This window comes from Temnothorax longispinosus, chromosome 5, assembly GCF_030848805.1.
Source record: "Temnothorax longispinosus isolate EJ_2023e chromosome 5, Tlon_JGU_v1, whole genome shotgun sequence".
Classification (NCBI taxonomy): Eukaryota; Metazoa; Arthropoda; class Insecta; order Hymenoptera; family Formicidae; genus Temnothorax; species Temnothorax longispinosus.
Window position 1 is genome coordinate 17106084 of NC_092362.1, and position 21387 is coordinate 17127470.

Sequence of the window (21387 nt, forward strand, 5' to 3'; positions counted from 1 at the left end):
AATCTGTCGAGTTATTCGGGGTGTTTTGGACTACTGTCTAAATAAGCAATACAATAATGATATGAAGAGTCTTCTTTCTTTTTAACTGCAACATAAGGTGTATCTTCTAAGTCAATGACGGCCATGGGCGCATATCTTTCGGTAATGAGATCCGCGACGACAAGACGAGACTAAATGAGATAACGTGATACACACGAGCGTCTGTACGCACTTACATCACGACGCACATTCCCGGAATTTCGTTCAGCACGCGATTCCTACTCCCGCCTCACAGCCACATGGACCCTTACGATTCCAAGCGGCGCTTCGTGGGACCGACCACGACGGGACCGAAGAAGAGGCGCAGCGGAAGAAGCGAGTAGAGTCGGTGGGAATCTATTCCAGCGGAGTTGGAACATTGTCGAGACGTCGGTTCGCGGAGATCTCACAGAAGGTTCGAACCATGCGGCCGTACCTCATCGTCATCGTTCTGATCTTCCTCGCGAGCACGACACTCGCGAGATACCATGTAAGTTTTTCATTTCCCTCGCGTTTACCACCCCGCTTTTTGTCACGCATTCAATAATCGAGATGTAAGGTCCGCAGTGCGTTTGATAAAAATCGAACCAAGTTTGTGAATCAACGCGCTTTTGTGTATCTGTAAATAACAACATACGCCAACAGTGAATGAATTTTACAAAAAATTGTGCACTATCTAGAATAAAAATTGTTAGCGTCAATAATCGACAGCAATATTTTTTATTTTACAATAAATAAGTGAGACACGACTGATTAATAATCTAGGGGCTTACATAAGCTCCATGTGAGCTTTAATTATTCTTATCAATGGACTCATCAGTTTTTTAATTTACATTTTATTAGCGTGTCGCTCTTTTAACGCGCAAGATTTTGTGGACGATTAACAGGCACACTTCCGGAGAAAGTGCTCAAGTTTTTGTCTGACTGTAAAAAAACTGACCGGGTCGTCGTAGATTTGTAGAAGGTGATGTTTAGATGTCCGCGTGTGCGTGAGTCGCTTATTCATCAATTCGGAGTAATAGATAGCCGCTTATCTCTCGCCTTCTTGCGATTTAGGACACTTCGCGTCGCCGTGGTTCGCGCGGCGTTATGAAATTCAGCAAATCGCCGACGTGTATCATCTATCCGCGACGATAAATGTGGAAACGCGATCTCCCGAGTATCCCTCTACTTGCCGCTTCATTCATACGTTCCGCGGTACGTCCAGAAACAAGCCGAGTCGTGTACAAACCGCAATTTTAAAATGATTACAAATTACAACTGTATTCGCGTAAGAAAACGCGCTTTTACATGAATATTCGCAATGATTTCGACCAGGCTTTGATTATTAACTTTCCAGTAAGCAATGTCAGCGGATTGACAACAATTCGATCAGAAATTGCTAACAAATTTACATCGACTGTGTCTGCATTAAACTCGCATTTCACTGATAGAGTCCGCGCTGACATCATTTAATTTTCAGCTGGTTTTTCTTTCGTTCGTTTTCTACCGCTAATTCGCTGTCAAAATATAGCTTTATAGATCTCCGATGAAATCTGCTCCCAATAAGCGTCAAATGTAGCAAGTACGTCAGAGTCTGCTTCTTGATTTCTGCCGTCAACTTTCGTAGACCAACTTTGCTGCTATTTAATGCTGGATCCTGCATTAAATCTGTGATCTTCCTGCCGATAAAATCTGAAGCAACAAACACTTTGCAGAATATGTTGTCGACAGACTCGGTTTCTCCGACCGGCGAAATAGCTCACGCGGTTAAATTTTGGACCATATAAATTCGTAAGAAAGTTCTGTATAATAACATTATAGAAGCTAAGTGTAACTAGCCTGCGACTAAGAGAAGACAATTGCTCGAAGAAAGATTTAGGAGGTTAAAGCTCACAAGATAAGAACGGATATGATTACGGATCGTCTCGGCTCGTTCTCGATCGCGACACTTTTTTCACCTCCTTTCGAATTAGATTAATTAGATGATTCTAGGTCCTATATAGAGAGTGCAAAATCGAATTCGATTGTTTTTCGAGGATCTCGGGGAAGCGAATTCTAATTTTCACCTAATCATTTATCAGATTGTCCTGGAAAGAAAAGTAACATCAGATACAGATTTCGAGATGTTATAAAATAAGATCAATATACAATAATAGTATACATTAATTATTTATAATTTGTGTATCAACGATTAATGTATATACATATATTATTATTATTCTAACAATATTTTATTATTATTGTTCATACCATTATACATATATTAATTATTTTCTAAATGGTATAAACTATATATAATTAATACATATTATTATTCTTATTATATAATTTTCAATATTATAACGTCACTTCAATATTATTATTTGTAGGAAAAGACGCGTTTCGATCGATCTGTTCACGAGTATGAGATGAGAGATGCAGAAAATAATCGTGAAGAGAAACAATGGTCTTTTACTGACGATGTAACGGTAAGCGATTATGTTGTCTTAATATTGAAATACGCCGATTTTAAACTGATCCTTTCGAAACAGCAATTCGTTGCGTACAAGAGCAGGAAGGAGAACGATTGCTATCTTGAAAATATAAAACAGGGTCAGAATGCGTCACGTAAGAAGCGGCAATCCAAGATACTCTATGCGTCGACAGCCCTCACGAAACTGGAGGTAATATAATAAGTTACATGGCACGTTGAAATTGTTATAAATCACAATATAATAGTTCTCTACAGTTCTCTTAACAAATCTTTACATGTGCATATTTAAAAACATCAGAATTATGTTTTTTGCTATTTCCTAATACTAATAATTGTAAAATTGTCAAGTAAATTGTCAAGAACAATATGTAGCTTTAAATTAAGTGTATCATCTGAATTTAGTTCCCTTGACAAGTATTCTATGTAATCATATTGTCATAAACGCTTAATAAGAACTATACAATAAAAATAGGATATTACTCAAATAATTACGTGTAAAAATACAATAATAAAGTATGTTGTATCAGAAGAAAAATATATTAACATCTAAATTTAATATTCTGAATAGGCGTGGCGACTTGCTGGGGGTCGAATCGCTGATTTCTGCAACGGACGCAATATCCTTTTGTTACAAGCAACGAGACCTGTGCCGGGGCGTACTCTCGATCCTTTCTTCAACGAAATCCCTGTAGATGAAAATGATATTTCGTCAAAACGCGTAGCTGACATCGTTCTAACACCGCTAAGAGCTCGGACGAAACGACAGATTCAACTCGAGCAACGAGAAAAATCAAACAAAAATGTCGATCGAATTCGACAACGTCGACAAACGAATCAGTTTCGAGGGAAGTTTCGTGGACAGACGCAATCTCAATATCTGAATCTCGGTAACGATGAAAAAAAAGAGGGCAAGGCCGAAGCCGAAGCCACTCAGCAATCTTCGCGCGCAGTAGTTAGTAAGTATTGAGACTTTTGACATTTGATTATTTTGTGTGCTACTATATTAGATAATTTTTTTTAAGATAAAAAAGAAATAAAAACTAAAAAAATGTGGTTAAAAATTACAAATAAAATTAATAAATAGAATTGAATTCTTGCAATATACTTAAATTTCTATGATTCGAGATTAGAGTTGTGAGATATTATGGCTGAATATATAAATAAGACTTTTGTTAGAAAAAAATTTTTATGATAATTATGTTTCTTTAGTTATTTGTGTAAGTATTAATACTTCTTTTCAGGTGGTAGTCGCGGTATGGGTCAAGCGCAAAGTATGTCATCGGGTGGCACCGGTTGCGAAGATTGTCCTGGATATCCTGGATATGTTGGATATCCTGAAGGGAAACCGGATAAGGTACAAGTTCCACCGATAAGTACTGGAACACCTGGTATTACGCAACCTGGAACAGGAATCATTCCTGGAGTCACAACTTACCCTGGCGGGCAAATAACATATCCAACTGGAGTGGTACCTGGGGAAGTTAGCACCTACCCTGGAATTCTCTCTGGAAGACCAGGGACTTATCCTGGAGGTGTTCGTCCTGGAATTGTGACACCAGGAGTTGACGGAACGTATCCTGGAGGTGTCCGTCCTGGAACTGTGGCACCAGGAGCTAACGGGAGGTATCCTGGAGGTGTACGTCCTGGAATTGTGACACCAGGAGCTGATGGAACGTATCCTGGAGGTGTCCGTCCTGGAATTGTGACACCAGGAGCTGATGGAACGTATCCTGGAGGTGTTCGTCCTGGAACTGTGATACCAGGAGTTGATGGAACGTATCCTGGAGGTATCCGTCCTGGAACTGTGACACCAGGAGCTGATGGAACGTATCCTGGAGGTGTTCGTCCTGGAATTGTGACACCAGGAGTTGATGGAACGTATCCTGGAGGTATCCGTCCTGGAACGGTAACACCAGCAGCTGACGGGACGTATCCTGGAGGTATCCGTCCTGGAACTGTAATACCAGGAGCTGACGGGACGTATCCTGGAGGTATCCGTCCTGGAACCGTGATACCAGGAGCTGATGGGACGTATCCTGGAGGTATCCGTCCTGGAACCGTGATACCAGGAGCTGATGGAACGTATCCTGGAGGTATCCGTCCTGGAACTGTGACACCAGAAGCTGACGGGAGATATCCTGGAGGTGTCCGTCCTGGAACTGTGACACCAGGAGCTGACGGGAGGTATCCTGGTGGTATTCAACCTGGTACTGTGATACCAGGGACTGACGGGACATATCCTGGTAGTATTCAACCTGGTACTGTGATACCAGGAGGTGATAGAACATATCCACCTGGAACTATAATCACAGGAGATCGTGGACCATATCCCATCCAGCCTGGAGGAGTCTTACCTGGTGGTGTTGGGACGTACCCAGGTATGCAACCTGGAGTCCAACCGGGACAAGGTATCTATCCTCCTGGTGGCATCGTAACTACTTCGGTAGCAACAGGTTCCACTACTGTCACTGGTGTTGGAACTTACCCAGTTGGTACCGCACCTGGAACAGGCTTACCAAGTGGGACATATCCGGGAGTTCCTGGTACAGGAACTTATCCCGGAACTGGAGTCTATCCTGGTGGTGTTCGACCTGGTATTCCAGGAACAAGTGTCGGGACATATCCTGGCAGTGTTGTCCCAGGAGGAACAACAACTCAAGGAGTTTATCCTGGTGGTGGACAGCAGACTGTTATAACCTATCCCCAAGGTATTCCATCAGGCACTTTACCTAGTGGAGGTCAAGTTCCTGGTACGACTGCAGATTCAACATCTGGCACTGGTACACAAGTAATAACTTATCCAGGTGGTCAACCAACAAATGGTCAAGTGGTTTACCCAGGTTCTAGTGGTACTATTCAACCTGGCAAAATTCCTGATACAACAGGCAGTGTAACGGGTACTCAAGTTACGTATCCAAGCGTTACATACCCTGGAACTATTCCAAGTACATATCCTGGTGGTGCACAACAAATTACTCCTCCCGGTGGTACCTTATATCCTGGTCAAGTAATCTACCCAGGTGGCCAAGTGCCAACTTATCCAGGTGGACAATATCCAGGCACGGGTATCGGAATTCCAGGAACAGGAGGTGTTCAGTATCCACCAGGCACAACAGGAGGGACTGGTGTCACTGGGCAGTATCCTGGTCAGCTTCCAGGCGGAATCAGTGTTCAGGGAGGAGATGGTCGTCGATATCCAGGAAATGGTTATCCGGGAATGGTTGGAACTGCAGGTCTCGGTGAAGCTTCGCAATACATACAAACTGGCGGACCAACTAGACCGGCGGGTGTGGCGGATGACGGTGCCGAGTCACAGGCGTCGAGTTCCGTACAACAGCAGGTGGACTCAGGCACTCAAGCAAGCGCCTCGGCTCAGGGTAAATACGGATCGGGCACAGCTCAGTCGCAAGTCACAGGAACCTACAGCGGTTCCGGCACCTTCTCGGCCCAGGCTGGCACCAGCGACGCCAACAAGAGTGCTCAAGCCGAGGTCAGTGGCGGTAAAGAAGGAGCTACCAGCAATGCGCAAGGCGTCGCCGGTTACGGAAAGAGTCAGACGCAGGTTCAATTGGATTCCGACTCCGGTGCTACCTCGACAGGTGCTCAGAGCAGCGGCTGGAACCATGGTACCAATTCGCAAGTGCAAGCAAGCTCCAAGGGCGGAATGGCGGATGCTCAGGCCAATGGTGAAGGCAATACTTCCAGCCAAGCGCAGATCGGGTTCCAGCCATACTTGAAGGACGACGATGAAAAGATGGAGAAGCATGCGAGGCCATTTCGCGGTAGCGGAACGGCGTCGGCTCAGAGTGGCACTCATCGAGGTCAGTCCCAGTCGCAGCTGCAAGGTTCCTTCCAATATGGGATCACGTACAACGGCGCAGCGCAAGCCGGTTCCGGATCCGGTGCCGCATCTTCGCGGAAGCCTTTCAACTTCACCGACACCGAACTCTTCAAGCCCTTCAAACAGTCTCCTCCTTTGAAGCGACCGACGAATGTTGACAGCGCAGCACAATCGAGTCCGTCGACAAGTTCGAATTACGACAACAAACCGGACGAAAACAAGCAGAATCGCGAGCAAGGTTTGCAAAGCAGTTCAACCTCGAGGCAGACCGTCGTCCTGGCTTCCAAGAACAATCTGGACGACGCTGCCGACAAGAAGGTGCTAGCTACCGAGAAACCACGAACGGACGACACAACGTACGACGAATACGACGACGACTACGCGGATGAGGACGATTATCCTACGACAGCGGGTTCGAGGTTGACAATCAAAGAGAAGTTCTCGGGAACTTTTCCGGGTCCGAGCCCGAATCATCAGAAACTCGATAAGACCTTTCAGCAGCAAAGTCGCAGTCAGTCGCAGACGATACAGGTCGCTAAGGGGAATCAATACAACGTTCACGTTAGCCAAGACTCAAACGTCCCGCGAACGGGTGATACTCTGCAACCGGGACAATCCGTGTCAGGATACACCATCCCGCCTGGTTTCCGTGGCCGAGTGATGTCGACCTCCGGCACAGAGACCGTTGCTCAAGGCGACGGCAAGTCCCAGTCGCAGACTGTATCTTTGGTACCAAAGGACTTCAACAATACCAGGTCACCACCGCCCACGGAGACTAGATCGCTTCAGACAAATTACGAGCGTTACGTCGGCCGACATACGTCGAAGAGCCAAGGATCTCCCGTTAATCAAAACACATCTTCCGATAAGCACACGAGACCTACTCCGGCGATAGCGGCGAAGCCGAGTTATTACACCGTGACCAACAGTTTCGCTGGCAAGATGAACGGCAACAATGAACCGAGAAAGTACGAGCATCGATATTACACAAAGAGTTCCACCTGTGGATATTTCACGTTCTCCTGCAACGTCGTGTACGGTTCCAACGGTAGGACAAAAATCTGCAAGCCGAAAGTGCCGACGTATCCCGATGGCAGGCCTATGAGGTGTTGAATCATCAAAATATATATTGGATGCAACGACAATTATTTCTCTAAAGCATCCTGCATTTTTCACTTCGTTGTATAGTACAGTGGAATTTACGTGACTCGCTTAGGTCGTAGATTAGGTCGTATTTGACTAATTGCTTTCGTGCGCGTCGACATTGTAACTCACTCTATCATGAATTCGAGTAGTACATTTCCCTCTTCAGCAGCTTTCAACAAGTAAAATAAATGTAGAAGTAAAACGAATACAATAGAAAACTTTCGTTCCTATGGATTAGTAAATAAAGACTATAATCTTTCGGGGAATCCACAGGATTGAAAGTTGGACGGCATAAATATTACGTGTACAATACTACAATTTCTTTATTGAGGTACTTCCAAATTATTGACTGTATAGCATGGTGAACATGTTACATCTCGCTGCTATTTATTAAATTTTATCAATAAAATACATTTTAACTAGAAAAAAAATCTTTTTTCGCCTTCTTCTCATTGGTTAAGAAATATAATTCACGATAATTTTCTCAATTTGACATAAGTGATTGTATTGTATGAAAGTTTAGATTTTATCTACAACTCGGCATATCTGCGACATGCACCCGCGGATATACATGCAGATAGAGTATTGCTTCAATTTATACTACATAGATTTTCGGTATTGACATAAAATGTTCAGTTATAAATATCAGGTATCGTATCTTGTACATACTGTATCTCGCTACTCGATTTCGGCAGTCTTTTGCGAGACGAAAAATACATGACGAAACAAAATGTTTCATTACACATATATTTCGCGAACATGTATATATGTATGTTTATATATATATACAATATCTTTACATTAATTTAAAAAAAAGAAACTTACAAACGAAAATAATGCGGAATGTAAACTGTATACAAAATGCACATTGATGACAAATGAAAAGAGGAAAGATACTTAGTTCATAATTTACAAAAGTAGAAAAACGAATATGAGCAACAATGAAATGATTATTTACAGGAAACAATGATAAAAATAAGCATGATCTCTCTGTCACGACTGAGTAACTATTGAACAGCAAATACTGCAGGTGATCCGTCACTCATATTGTTCAATAGATAATTAAAATTGTACGTTATCGATTACGACACATAAATAATATGACGCAACATATATTTACATGTATGTTTCTAGAAGTATTGACGTGTTCATTGTTAAACATAGTAGGCGCGTAGCTCATGATAGTTATTCGATACATACAATTAATTCAGCGCAGAGTCAAAGATTAACAAGAGAAAAGGAAAAAAACTGTTGTCAAGTACTTGTTCTGTACTTTAGGCCCACTACGAGATCACCTATCCATTTGCATCTTCGCTATCTGACTTAAACACTTCATCGCTATCGGCACAAGCGAATACTAGGCTTGTTACCGATCGTAGACTGTAATTTCGTCCAATTATTGTTTTATCGATTCAAAAGCGGCGGCTATATTAGTAACGTACCTTCAGTGTATTCACTGGAATTGTTGGCTTGAAATTCTTGCTTGCCAGTCCCGTCTACTTCAGCATCCGTTGAAATTTCGTGCGTCTCGTTGTTACTGTAATAAAGTATATTTTTGAAGTTCTAATGTAGAAGCTCGTGAATATGAGCTATACATACCGACTGATTATCCTGCTTACCTATTTCTAAAATGTTCCAGTTGTACGTTTGCAGATTCCAATTGCTCCATAAGATTCTCGTTGGTTCGTTGCAGTTTCCGTGCGCTGTTCGTAGCAGCGTCAACTTCATCCTGAGCAGCGGCCAACTCTTTCTTCAACTCCTCGACTCTCGCTCTCACTCGCTTCACCTCCGCCTCGTATTGCTCGGACCGTCTCATCGCGTGCGATAACTCTGTTGTTTTCTCCGCCAAGGATTGTTTCAGTGCCGCCTGATATTGCTTCACTTCAAGTAATACCTACGAATATCGCACGGGAGAGATAAAGTAATAATAACCATTTTAAGAAGTATTATTAATTTGATAAGATTATTGAACGGACCATGTTGCGAACTAGAATTTCATGCTGCAATTGTCTCGTATCTGTGTCGGCCGTAGATACCGGCCGTGGTCGTCGCGATTCTATTCTCTCTTGCAGCTCGTGTAATTTTAAGCGGAGCAATTTGTTCTCTCGTTCCAAAGAAATCTTCTCAGTTTCTAGTCTCTCCCTTTTACTCCACTCTGCTGCATTTTCAGTTTGAAGTTTCTCCAGCTAAAATTTTGAAATTTAAAAATGTAAAAACACATCTACACACACGATATAATATATATATAAATGTGAATAAAAGTAAACAATTAACTTAAACTTTTTCAATTATTTTTAAACAAATAAATGTGACTGCAAGTATTTATATAATGTAAATGACTTACTTCTGTCCTCAATTCCGTCAAACGACGGTCCATGCTCTCTCCGTTATTTGTATTGTCTATTAAATCTGCTATATGTTCGTCACTAAGTTCGAGTTGAAAACGTTCTTTTAGCTCCGATAGTTCTCTCATCACATCGGCTCTACTCTCGGATAATTCCTCACATTGCTCCCTTAATTGTTTAACTTCGGCTTTCAATTTTTCCACAGTCCGGTGCAGAGAATTGTTTTCCCTTACAGAACAAAAGTAAAATAAATTTATGTGCGATGTAATCAATTAGCTTTGTGCATTGACATTCATGCAGGACTTACTCTCTTTCCACAGAAATAGTTTTCGTTGCCTCCTCCAACTTTATTTGCAACGTTGACATTTTTTGAGTTACACACTCCTCATTATACATATCTAACGGTGATTGTTTCTCTAGTCCATCCTTTTTGGCATTACTATCCGCGACTAGTTTTGTGACGTTTTTATCTAGCGAGTTACTGGGACTTTCCTTATACAATTCTACCGCGTGCTTCGGCACGGCACCTTGCAAGACGTACTCCTCGATATCCCTTTCTGGTAGGATATTGTGAACTCCCGAAGCGATATTCGATGCTTCATGCGAATTTTTACAAGATAGCATATCCCTTTGTGCACCTAACGCTTCGCTGGCTTCGATGTTATTATAAAACTCTAGCTGCTCGTCCAACCCGAAGGTAGCTCTCAATTGCGGATCTGATTCCAGAATGGTAAAGATCTGTTGATCGAACTGCCCGGCGTGTTTCAAGAGTATCATGTGTATCTTTTCCATCTCCTTCTTCAGCTGTTCGTTCTGCAGCTCCAATTCTTGAGATTCGTGCTTGAAAGTATTGGTATCTTTGACAGCGATCTCCAATTTCGCCCTCAGAGCCTTTGCCTCGTCTCTAGCCGCATTCCTCTCGTTCCTAACTTTGCTCCATTTCTCACGCCAATTAGCAGTACAGTCGGACCACCATCGCATCGTCTTCTCCATCTGCGCCGCTCGCGCCCTTGCCTCCTCGAGCTCCCGCTGTCGTAAGGCCTGTTTGATGAGAAAACATATGTAGCAACTAATCGACAAAGTAACTGGTAAAAAAAACAATACTATGGCCAGTCAAAGGCATCAGGAAATGCCATTTACAATCAATAAGGCAAAATTAAGATTAAATATTTAAAAAATCTGAATATTGTAAAGTATTAAATAATGTTCCGATTAGCCTATAGAGGAAAATAAATAGTAAATAATGGCAGTAGATAGGTAACTTTGCTTTATTCACTAAAAAAAGGTTTACTCGTCTGCAAAGTGACCACCCTGAGAAATGAAGTGCTCATATGATATTATACATTTGCTGCTACTTTTCGCAGAATACACTTGAATATGTGACATAATAATACGATACGCTTATGACATAATCATGACATAAACAAAAGTAAACATGATGTTATGAATAAGAATAGGACGCGACTAAAGCTACATAACGTTAAGGGATTTATAACTGATACGACACGATTTGGTCTGCAGCGTCTGCAGAAAGTCTACCTCTTTGGACTCCCACTCGCTGTCCGCGTAACGCGACGAGGACGGCACCTCATGCTCCCGCATGTATCGTCGCGAGGAGGTCCCGCTTGTCGTCGACTGTGCCATGACGCGAGTAACCTAAAACTTTGTTTTCGCTGACCGTCCCCTCGGGCGAACTCTCTCCAAATGTTGCTCTTTGCCTCCGAGGTACCTCCAGGCACCGATTTAATGCCGATCAAGCATTGTTCCTCTCCCGATCGCGCCGTTTAAATGCCAGACTCGATTGAACGACCAGAGAGAAACCTGAGAGTCTCGGTCCATCCGGATCATTCCGTTCCAGCGCTCCAGCGGACGTATATACTGACTACTGACGCGCTGCCTGAGAAAGTGCACGTCAACTACGTCGTTACGCTCGGTAACAACGGTACACACATGGTTCGTGTCCGAACTACTCGTATACGTGACGTAAAATATAGATTTGCAGTACTGACCTATTGCATGACTTGTATCTCGCCCGAGTCCGGAGCAAATCGACGATGCGCTATACGTTACATTTGCGTTTATATTTACAAATTTTAATTTTTATATTTATAAATAAATAAATAAATAAATAAATAAATAAATATATATTATATACATACTATATATATATATATATATATATATATATATATATATATATATATATATGGGACAATCCACGTCACTTTTACCCCCCATCTGTCCAAAATTGGTATGAACAAATTTTAATGACTAAGATTGTCTTAAGTTCAATCTTAAGATGTCATGAACCAATCACAGAGCCGTATTAGCGTCTTAAGACATTACTTAAGACGGTCTTGAAGACTGTGAATACCAGCCTAAGGGCGGAAAATGTTCGTCTGGAAAAGAGCTTTCGAAAGGCGTGTGGCATATATGCGCAATTCAACATGGCGTCATGTACTTGAATCTGAAATTTTGAATTTATCCCTTTAAGCAGCCATAACTATGACGCCATGTTGAATTGCGCATATATGCCACACGCCTTTCGAAAGCTCTTTTCAAGATGAACATTTTCCGCCCTTAGTCATTAAAATCCGTCCATACCAATTTTGAACAGATGGGGGATAAGGACAATCCACGTCACTTTTACCCCCTCTTTTATGAGTATTTTTCCGAAACGTTTTATAACCGATTTCTAGAAACGTTTCTCATGAGTAAAAATGTCTACTCGAAAAACGTTCGATGGAACGTTTCTTTTCCGATAAAATGACGTTTAAAAAACTATTATAGAAACGTTTTGTTTTAATGATAAAGACATTTAAAATTCTTACTTTTCACGTCTTTTGAACGTGTTTATGACGTCTTTGAAACATGCGTGAGAATGTTCTAGAAGCTTTATGCATATAATATACCATCCATGAAGTCTATTCTTTTTCGAAGAAATTCCTGAACTGGTGCACATTCGTGCAATAAGTTAAAGTAAAACCAAATATACTTGTTTCACTTTAACTTAATTGCATTACCAGTTCAGAAAGTTCTTCAAAACGGAACACACGTATAAATGTTCTTTCAATGGCCACGTTCAGCAGAACGTTTATTTTGCAACTATTGGAAGTTTTCTAAGCTCAAATTTGTCCGATGGACAAATAGATTAAGACCGGTAGGACAAAATTAATTTAAGTAAAAGTAGATATATATGTGTATGGATAAAATGATTTATTTTGTGCAATATAAATTTAATAATTAGTACAATATAATGTTTCAAAAAAGGCTAAAAAACGTTTCTTAAATCATGGTTTCAAAAACATTTTTGTTCAAACGTTTCTTAATGGTTCTTTACGGTTATGAAACTATGCATGTATACGTTCAAAAAACGTATATGAAACTAATATATGTGCTACCTGGGGCGGCAACATCTATTTCTGTACAATCTTAACCACCTTTCGTTACCTATATGCAAAATCCATACAGAAGTAACGAGGAATTATCGGCAACCAATGAGCTTGTCGGTGCGCCATATGACACAAATGACAAACCGTCCCCAAATTATAATTTTAATTATTTATATAATTATCCGAGGTATATTTGGAACAATGATTGGGGCAATGCAGGGAAAAAGGAAAATATTTCTTCATGCAGTTCAAAAAGAAAAACGACACAACTTCAACTAATGCTCCAAACAAGGGGGATCTAATCTATGTTTCTAATTATGTACTTTTTACAAGTAATGATCCCAAGAGCACTTTACCGATAACCACTGGAGACAAATGGAAAACAATAATGCCTTGGGATCCATTTTACTTGCATAGGGAGAAAGCTCATACTCGAATAAGTATGTTAAAAACAACAGATTTAAGGATTACAAATATACACCACTATTTGAAATGTTTCCTGGTATAGATAGAGTTTTCGGAAATTTTATCCCAAAATTTCGAACTACGTTGAAATTTTTGAACAGTTTAGACGACGCACGCTAGCTCAGAATTCCGAGCGAAAGCTCAAATCAAAACAAATCTTTAGTTTATCCTACGGTTATCGGACGGCTGTTGATAAACTGAGGCCCAAATGGGGCCTAAAAAACTACGTTTCTAGAAACTTATAGAAAACTTCCCCCCTTAAGACACGTAAGAAGTGATGAGAATCTTGCGCGGGGGGTTCTGGATATTTCGGGTATAAAAAAGGCGGAAAATGCCGCGAAGTAACACAGTTTTCGGCTTAGGGTCTGTTACTTTATTCTCGACTTTAATCGTTTTTCTAACTCTTATTCAACTCCACTGGAGAAATCGCGTTAGTCTCATCAAGTGAAACTGTAAGAGCAATACGATGTTTTCGCATCGAGGATTAGTGAGTAAACTTTTCTGACATATGTTTTACATTTATTTAGTATTTTTATGAGTTTTTAACTTTTGGAATTAAAACTTATTAATAATAAAGCCATATGTCATCAACATTAGACAGAAATTTTGTAGAAATCAATAAAACGTTTATAATTTCTTTTCTGCATTTTATACTTTTCCTCTAAATCGATTTTTATATTAACAAAATAATATTCCATAGTAAATGCATAAATATGTAACGTCTCTTCTAATAATTTTAAATTATTAAATAAATAAATAATTTAGGGGACAAATTTCTCCCATATTGAACATCTGTTCGAGAATAATCTGCTTAAATAAGTTTCCTTAATCATTCCAGTTCTTAGCAGTGACAATCTCGTTAGCAAGCATCGCATTTGCCGGCGTCCTCGTTCAACCCGGCTATGAACATGAATACGATAGCAATCCACGCTATTTACAACATCAGTCTGTTTCGCGGCACTGGATACGATCTCCGACTGAACAACATCGCGCGGAACAATTACCGGACCAAGAATCGACGCGATATCTCCCGGGAGTTCAGACAGCAGAAAAAAATGAAGATCCAAAAGAGGTAAAGCGTAAAAGAATGGAAGAATCGAGGAGTAGAAAACAATTTATCTACCATATGGGCGGAGGCCGCTCTCTTCAACCCTTGATGAATTTATCCTCATTATCCTATTACTTGAACTGATGAAATGATATATGTTTCATTAACTTGACATTCGCAATATTTTATTACTATAATTTTATTGAAAGTTCAAATTTTATTTAATTTGATATTTTTAAATGTAATATTTAATTCGAAACACGTATATGTAACACCTAACAATTTGTCTTATGCGACAAATATGTACGTCACTGTATTATTGACAAACAGCTTATCTTGTTAATTATATAACGCTGATATTTGTCGTGTTTTTGTACACGAATTGATCATGTAAGTTACTGAATATTTCATAAGAACGATATTTCTCCAGATGATACACAACCGAAGGAAAAGATCGGATCCTGCAAGCACCGAATCCAGTAAATCTAAGATTGTTGCACATGACAATGATGTGGCCGCGAAGTCGCCCTTAACTGACGTCAAACATTCTACAACCGATACTAATGGTAAATATTCAAAAGAACAAGAATAAAATTTGACATCTACAAATAATAATTCACCGCTTATCTTGAAAGTCGTGTAACAGCTTATATACGAGTTCCAATGAAACGCGAACGTAAATTAACGTATCGGTATTAATGCGAATTCAATGTAAACTGTTTGATTACAGATAAACGTGTAAAGAACTGTCCGACCAAGTATAACTTCATATTATCCATTTTCCCATTCCTGGGTTTCACTATTTCATCAACAAACATAACACTTCCAGAACACGAGTCTGCCGATACTAATGGTAAATATTTGAAAGAACAAGAATAAAATTCGACATCTTCAAATAATAATGCACCGTTTATCTTGAAAGTCGGGTAACAGCATATACGAGTTCCAATGAAACGCAAACGTAAATTAACGTATCGATATTAATGCGAATTCAATGTGAATTGTTTGATTACAGATAAGCGTGTGGAGAACTGTCAGACCGAGAAAAACTTCGTATTATCCATTCTCCCATTTTCAGATAGGGTAATACACATTCTCCCATACCTGGGTTCAAATATTAAATTAACAAACATAACAATGAGACGTTAATTTTTATAAGCATATGTTCTTCCTCCTTTGTCCGCTTGGTAGACGAACTTTTATATATACATATACGATTTTCTAAATAAGGAATAAAATGTTTATTTCAAAATAAACATTTTAATAAGATCATGTTCTTTTCGTTACATTTTTAACATGCTATAAATCTTATCATATCATAAAACTCTAAATAAAAAACTATTTAGACTTACTCAAATTTATACATAATATAGTAATCTTAATAATTTTACAGTGTTGGAAAATTTTTGTAATTTTGTTAAAAAAGATCCTTGTTAAAATTTTTGTGTAAAATAATCAACACATACATGTGTAGATTTAACATATATGCCTGCTATGTTAATTAAACTTTACAAATTTGAAATGTAAAATTGTTAAAATAATTTAAAAAATATGTTAAAGTAACACAATTTATTTATTAAACGTATTTATTAACGTGTTTATTAAATGTGTTAAAATTTACAGAAAGAGTGTTGCTTTTACTCTGTAACAGAAACGGGAAAAGGCGGAGAATTCTGAGTTACGGCGGAAACTCGCCGCCATAACTCAGCTACCGCCACTGCCATCATCATCCGCACAGTCCGCACAGCCGGCACTGGGAGCCCAATCAACATCGGCACCGGCAGCTCTATCAACAGCGGCACCGGCAGCTTTATCAATACCGATAACGTCATCAACAACATCGATACCAATAAGTGTCGATGTTCCAATAAGTATCGATGTTGCAGCTTCAATAACTCCGCAACAAGCAAAACGTAAGTACAATCAATCTTAAAATAGCTAATTTTCGAATAAGATGGTAGTCAATCTTTTAGCGTTTTTGACTGGGCCCAGTTTGCTCGCTCTTTATTTCTAAAATAAATTTGTTTATTATATAGCTAAAAGAGGGCAGAGAGCCGGGAGAAATCGTGGAAGAGGAGGATTTCGCGGAAGAAAATTTCCGAGATTTCCGAAATTTCCGAGATTTCCGAAATTTCCGAGATTTCCGACATTTCCGAGATTTCGCGGACGATAAAATAGAAGGAGAACAAGAAGAACAATTAAAATGTACACACAAACAGTTTATTTGTAACACACGCACACGCACACACACAAATACATAGCAGAGAGGGTTTGGAGTCATTAACTACCGCGGGAGTGACAAACCGTGGGGTCCTTATTATCTCTGCTGTGACACATACACATCCAACCCTCCCCCCCCACACACACACACACATATGCGTAAATTATTACACATATTAAAAAGTATATTGTAATCGTCGTTGTAATTGCATATAAATTCTATGTAAAATATATTAATATAAAATAAAATATGGATTGTTCACCAATTTGCGTAGAATGCATACATACCTATATTTTTCTCTCTTTTCTATTCTCTTCCTCTTGCTTTTTTCTGAAAATTTTTTTCGACCTCATTTTTATTTTCTTCTGTAAGCTTTCTTTTCAGAAATTCAGTGGACCAAATGTACTCCGCGAACAATAACTAGATGCAACACAGGGAATTCTTCGAATACGGTTTAACCAAATTATATACGCCTCAACTTTCAAGAGCCGCGCCGTTTTGAGATAAAAATTATTATTGAATTTATCTTGCAATCTACGTTATTAAACACGAGGCATCCGAATCCATCACCATGATATTACCATCACATCGATAATAAATTTAGAATAGAGAGAGAGAGAGAGAGAGAGAGAGAGAGAGAGAGAGGAGAGAGAGAGAGAGAGAGAGAGAGAGAGAGAGAGAGAGAGAGAGAGAGAGAGAGAGAGAGAGAGGGGGGAAAGAGGAGGAGAGAGAGAGAGAGAGAGAGAGAGGAGAGGGGAGGGAGGAGAGAGAGAGAGAGAGGGAGAGAGGGAGAGGGAGAGGGAGAGAGAGAGGGAGGGAGAGAAAGGGAGAGAGAGAGAGAGAAAGAGAGAAAAGAGGGAAAGGGAGAGGGGAGAGAGAGAGGAAGGGAGAGAAAGAGAGAGAGAGAGAGAGAAGGAGAGAGACTATTTGCGTGTCTTATTACATATGTCCTCCGGGTGAAGCCCGGGTAACCAGCTAGTTAATATATAAAATCAGTAACTTATACAGTCATTTTTTTTCGCTGTAATCCTGATAGAAATGATTTGATAAAAATGGTACGATTTAGTTGTTGCGACAGACTAGAGTCAAGCTCAACAGGATCTTTTTTCCCCGCTAATTTTTCCAAGCCCGTTCCCTTTTCTTTGTTTTTAAAGAAATCGATAACCCCTTTGGTATTAACAATTTTTAATAACTCTATTATATTCCTCAGTTTTTTCTACCCTTATTTCATATATAATTTTTAAAAATTTGGTCAATCGGTTCTTGAGAAATTTCAGAAAACTTGGTTTTTTTTTTTAACAAAAATCGGCAATCTCTTTATTATTAACAATTTTTAATAATTCTATTATTTTCGTCAGTCTTTTCTACCCCTATTTCATATTATTAAAATTTAAAATCGGTTGATTAGTTATGGAGTTATAGAAATTTTGGTAAATTTCGCACATACATACACACATACATACATACAGACATTTCTTTTAATGCAATTTTGCACACAAATAGAGTATCATAGAAAGTATGTTCTCCTCTAATTTTTTTAAAATCCATCACACGGTATAGATTTTAGGGGGTTTTCATTTTTCAAAAAAATGTGTTTTACGCTGTAACTTTCTCAATATTTGCGATATCGGTCTATTTTTAATTATATTATATTCTTTAGTCTTTTCTACCCCTATTTCATATATAATTTTTTAAGATTTGGTTAATCAGTTTTTGAGTTGCAGACGTTTGAAATTTTGGAGAATCCGTACATACATAGAAGCCTTATAAAGTTGAGAGTAATCAACCAAATTTTAAAGAATTATATATGAAATAAAGGTAGAAAAGACTAAAGAATATAATAGAATTAAAAATAGACCGACATCTCAAATATTGAGAAAATCCAGACAATTAAGCCAATTGATGAAATTAATTATTTCCTATATTTATTAATAAAAGCAATTTTGATATATTTAAAAAATTAGTTTAAAGTAAAAATAAAAAACTATTGTAATAGTATAACAAGTATTAGTCGCAATAAAGATTATCACAATAAAAAAAGTATGCAAGTATAATGGAAACTTGCAACAAGCCAAATTAATATATAGATATCTACTAATAATTATACATGAAAAAAAGGCTTCCTCATAAGAGGTAGCTTTATGAGCGAAATAAAATGTTGATTAAGCAACGTGCAAATTTATAATTTGTACACTTAAAAATTATAAGGAAGCAATGTGCAAGTTTCTACTTGCACACTTAAAAACCATGAGGAAGCAATGTGCAAGTTTCTACTTGTTTGTTATATTTTTGTCTGAATAGAATTTAATGGCAAGTCTCAGCAAACTACAGAGATAAACAGAAATCAAACAAACATTAAATCATAATTCTCGGCTAATGTTTTGCGGAATCAATTGGCATAGTAATCGAAAGATTTATTGGTTGAAATGCATCGTTGATCTCTTCAAATGGATCCATAATGCGTAGCTGACGGCTGCCGGTTGTAGCAGGTTGTAAACTCATCGTATAATAACGCGTTGAGATAACGGAGCACTGAGGCGTTTAAAGGGCGCCGAAAGTTATGAAACGAAACGTAAAAGGCACGCACCGTGTTCACAGCGATGTAATCATCAGCGCTGGTGCGTGAACGCCATCGCGAAATAAATTCGGTCTTTTGCACTGTTACGTACGGATATTTTATTCTAAAATTTCGGACGACGCATGTTGGAATTTTTGAACGGTTTAAACGACGCACGCTAGCTCAGAATTCCAAGCAAACGCTCATGTCAATACAAATGTTTGGTTTATCCTACGGTTATCGGACGGCTGTTGATAGGTTGAGGTCCAGATAGGGCCCAAAACTACGTTTTTAGAAACTTCTAGAAAACCTCCCCCCTTAAGATGCGTAGGAAGTTTGTGAGAATCTCGCGCGGGGGGTACTGGCCATTTCGGGTATAAAAAGGTTGGAAAACGCCGCGGAGCGACACACTTTTCAGCTTCGGGTCTGTTACGTCATTCTTGAGTGTAATCGTTTTTCTAACTCTTATTCAACTCCAGACAGTTAGTGACACTGAGGAATCGCATAAGTCTCATCAAGTAAAACTGTAAGAGCAACACGATGTTCTCGCATCGAGGATTAGTGAGTAAACTTTTCTGACATATGTTTTACATTTATTTAATATTTTTATGAGTTTTTAACTTCTGGAATTAAAACTTATTAATAATAAAGCCATATGTCATCAACATTAGACAGAAATTTTGTAGAAATCAATAAAACGTTTATTATTTCTATTCTGCGTTTTACTTTTCCTCTAAATCGATTTTTATATTAACAAAATAATATTCCATAGTAAATGCATAAATATGTAATCTCTCTCCTAATAATTTTAAATTGTTAAATAAATACTTTAGGGAACAAATTTCTGCCATATCGAACATCTGTTCGAGAATAATCTGCTTAAAGTTTCCTTCATCATTTCAGTTCTTAGCAGTGACAATCTCGTTAGCAAGTATCGCACTTGCCGGCGTTCTCGTTCAACCCGGCTATGAACATCAATACGATAGCAGTCCACGCTATTCTGCAAGCACCGAATCCAGTAAATCTAAGATTGTTGCACATGACAATGATGTGACCGCGAAGTCGCTCTTAACTGACGTCAAACAGCCTACAACCGATCCTACAATTGAGTCGTTACTTGAGTCAATACTTTCAAAACACAAGCCTACCGATACTAATGGTAAATATTCAAAAGAACAAGAATAAAATTCGACATCTTCAAATAATAATGCACCGCTTATCTTGAAAGTCGTGTAACAGCTTTTACAAATTCCAGACGTGAACGTAAATTAACGTATCGATATTAATGTGAATTCAGTGTAAACTGTTTGATTACAGATAAGCGTGTGGAGAACCATCAGACCAAGGATAACTTCATATTATCCATTCTCGGATTCCTGAATTCAATTATTTCATCAGCAAACATAACACTTTCAGAACACAAACCTACTGATACTACTGGTAAATATTCGAAAGAACAAGAATAAAATTCGACATCTTCAAATAATAATGCATCGCTTATCTTGAAAGTCATGCGAACAGCTTATACGAGTTCCAATGAAACGCAAACGTAAATTAACGTATCGATATTAATGCGAATTTAATGTAAACTGTTTAGTTACAGTAAAAGTAAAGCGTATGGAGAACTATCCGAGTATCCAAGAACTATCCAAGTATAACTTTATATTAGGCGTTGCTCCATTTTGGAGTTCAACTATTTCATCAAGAAACATAACATTTCCAAGAGACAAGCCTACCGATACTAATGGTAAATATTCGAAAGAACAAGAATAAAATTTGACATCTTTAAATAATAATGCACCACTTATCTTGAAAGTCGTGTAATAGCTTACGAGTTCCAATGAAACGCGAACGTAAATTAACGTATCGATTAATGCGAATTCAATGTAAACTGTTTGA

At 38.9% G+C, this 21387-nt stretch overlaps 3 protein-coding genes across 4 annotated transcripts; 2 read left to right on the forward strand and 1 right to left on the reverse strand.

Moving 5' to 3' along the window:
- The first annotated feature begins 239 nt into the window (after positions 1-239).
- On the forward strand, positions 240-8030 carry LOC139812941 (uncharacterized). Its single transcript, XM_071778136.1, has 5 exons — positions 240-508; positions 2370-2468; positions 2532-2663; positions 3042-3429; positions 3715-8030. Exons 1-5 carry the CDS (start codon positions 443-445, stop codon positions 7425-7427), a joined length of 4398 nt encoding a protein of 1465 aa, XP_071634237.1. The 5' UTR covers positions 240-442; the 3' UTR covers positions 7428-8030.
- Positions 7759-11681, reverse strand: LOC139812942 (coiled-coil domain-containing protein 102B). 2 transcript variants are annotated; one of them, XM_071778138.1, is made up of 7 exons: positions 11345-11681; positions 10113-10846; positions 9805-10033; positions 9437-9646; positions 9080-9354; positions 8903-8997; positions 7759-8840 (listed from the first exon to the last, which is right to left on the reverse strand). In XM_071778138.1, exons 1-7 carry the CDS (start codon positions 11447-11449, stop codon positions 8827-8829), a joined length of 1662 nt encoding a protein of 553 aa, XP_071634239.1. In that variant the 5' UTR covers positions 11450-11681; the 3' UTR covers positions 7759-8826. The 2 variants fall into 2 exon arrangements, with proteins under 2 accessions (XP_071634239.1, XP_071634238.1); XM_071778137.1 differs by having other exon boundaries at positions 7759-8997; positions 11345-11680.
- Positions 11682-15140: 3459 nt separating this feature from the next.
- On the forward strand, positions 15141-17212 carry LOC139813489 (uncharacterized). Its single transcript, XM_071779002.1, has 5 exons — positions 15141-15276; positions 15441-15563; positions 15726-15793; positions 16362-16623; positions 16747-17212. Exons 1-5 carry the CDS (start codon positions 15141-15143, stop codon positions 16881-16883), a joined length of 726 nt encoding a protein of 241 aa, XP_071635103.1. The 3' UTR covers positions 16884-17212.
- The last annotated feature ends 4175 nt before the right edge of the window (positions 17213-21387 follow it).

Bases quoted from the DNA above. Each gene is read 5' to 3' on its own strand.
- LOC139812941 (XM_071778136.1), top strand. From the start codon at position 443: ATGCGGCCGTACCTCATCGTCATCGTTCTGATCTTCCTCGCGAGCACG. The intron at 2,469-2,531 runs GTAAGCGATTAT...CTTTCGAAACAG, and splicing joins CTTTTACTGACGATGTAACG to CAATTCGTTGCGTACAAGAG. The intron at 2,664-3,041 runs GTAATATAATAA...TATTCTGAATAG, and splicing joins CAGCCCTCACGAAACTGGAG to GCGTGGCGACTTGCTGGGGG.
- LOC139812942 (XM_071778137.1), bottom strand. From the start codon at position 11,449: ATGGCACAGTCGACGACAAGCGGGACCTCCTCGCGACGATACATGCGG. The intron at 10,847-11,344 runs GTAGACTTTCTG...CTCATCAAACAG, and splicing joins GCGAGTGGGAGTCCAAAGAG to GCCTTACGACAGCGGGAGCT. The intron at 9,647-9,804 runs GTAAGTCATTTA...TCAAAATTTTAG, and splicing joins TGACGGAATTGAGGACAGAA to CTGGAGAAACTTCAAACTGA.
- LOC139813489 (XM_071779002.1), top strand. From the start codon at position 15,141: ATGATACACAACCGAAGGAAAAGATCGGATCCTGCAAGCACCGAATCC. The intron at 15,564-15,725 runs GTAAATATTTGA...GTTTGATTACAG, and splicing joins CGAGTCTGCCGATACTAATG to ATAAGCGTGTGGAGAACTGT. The intron at 15,794-16,361 runs GTAATACACATT...ACTCTGTAACAG, and splicing joins TTCTCCCATTTTCAGATAGG to AAACGGGAAAAGGCGGAGAA.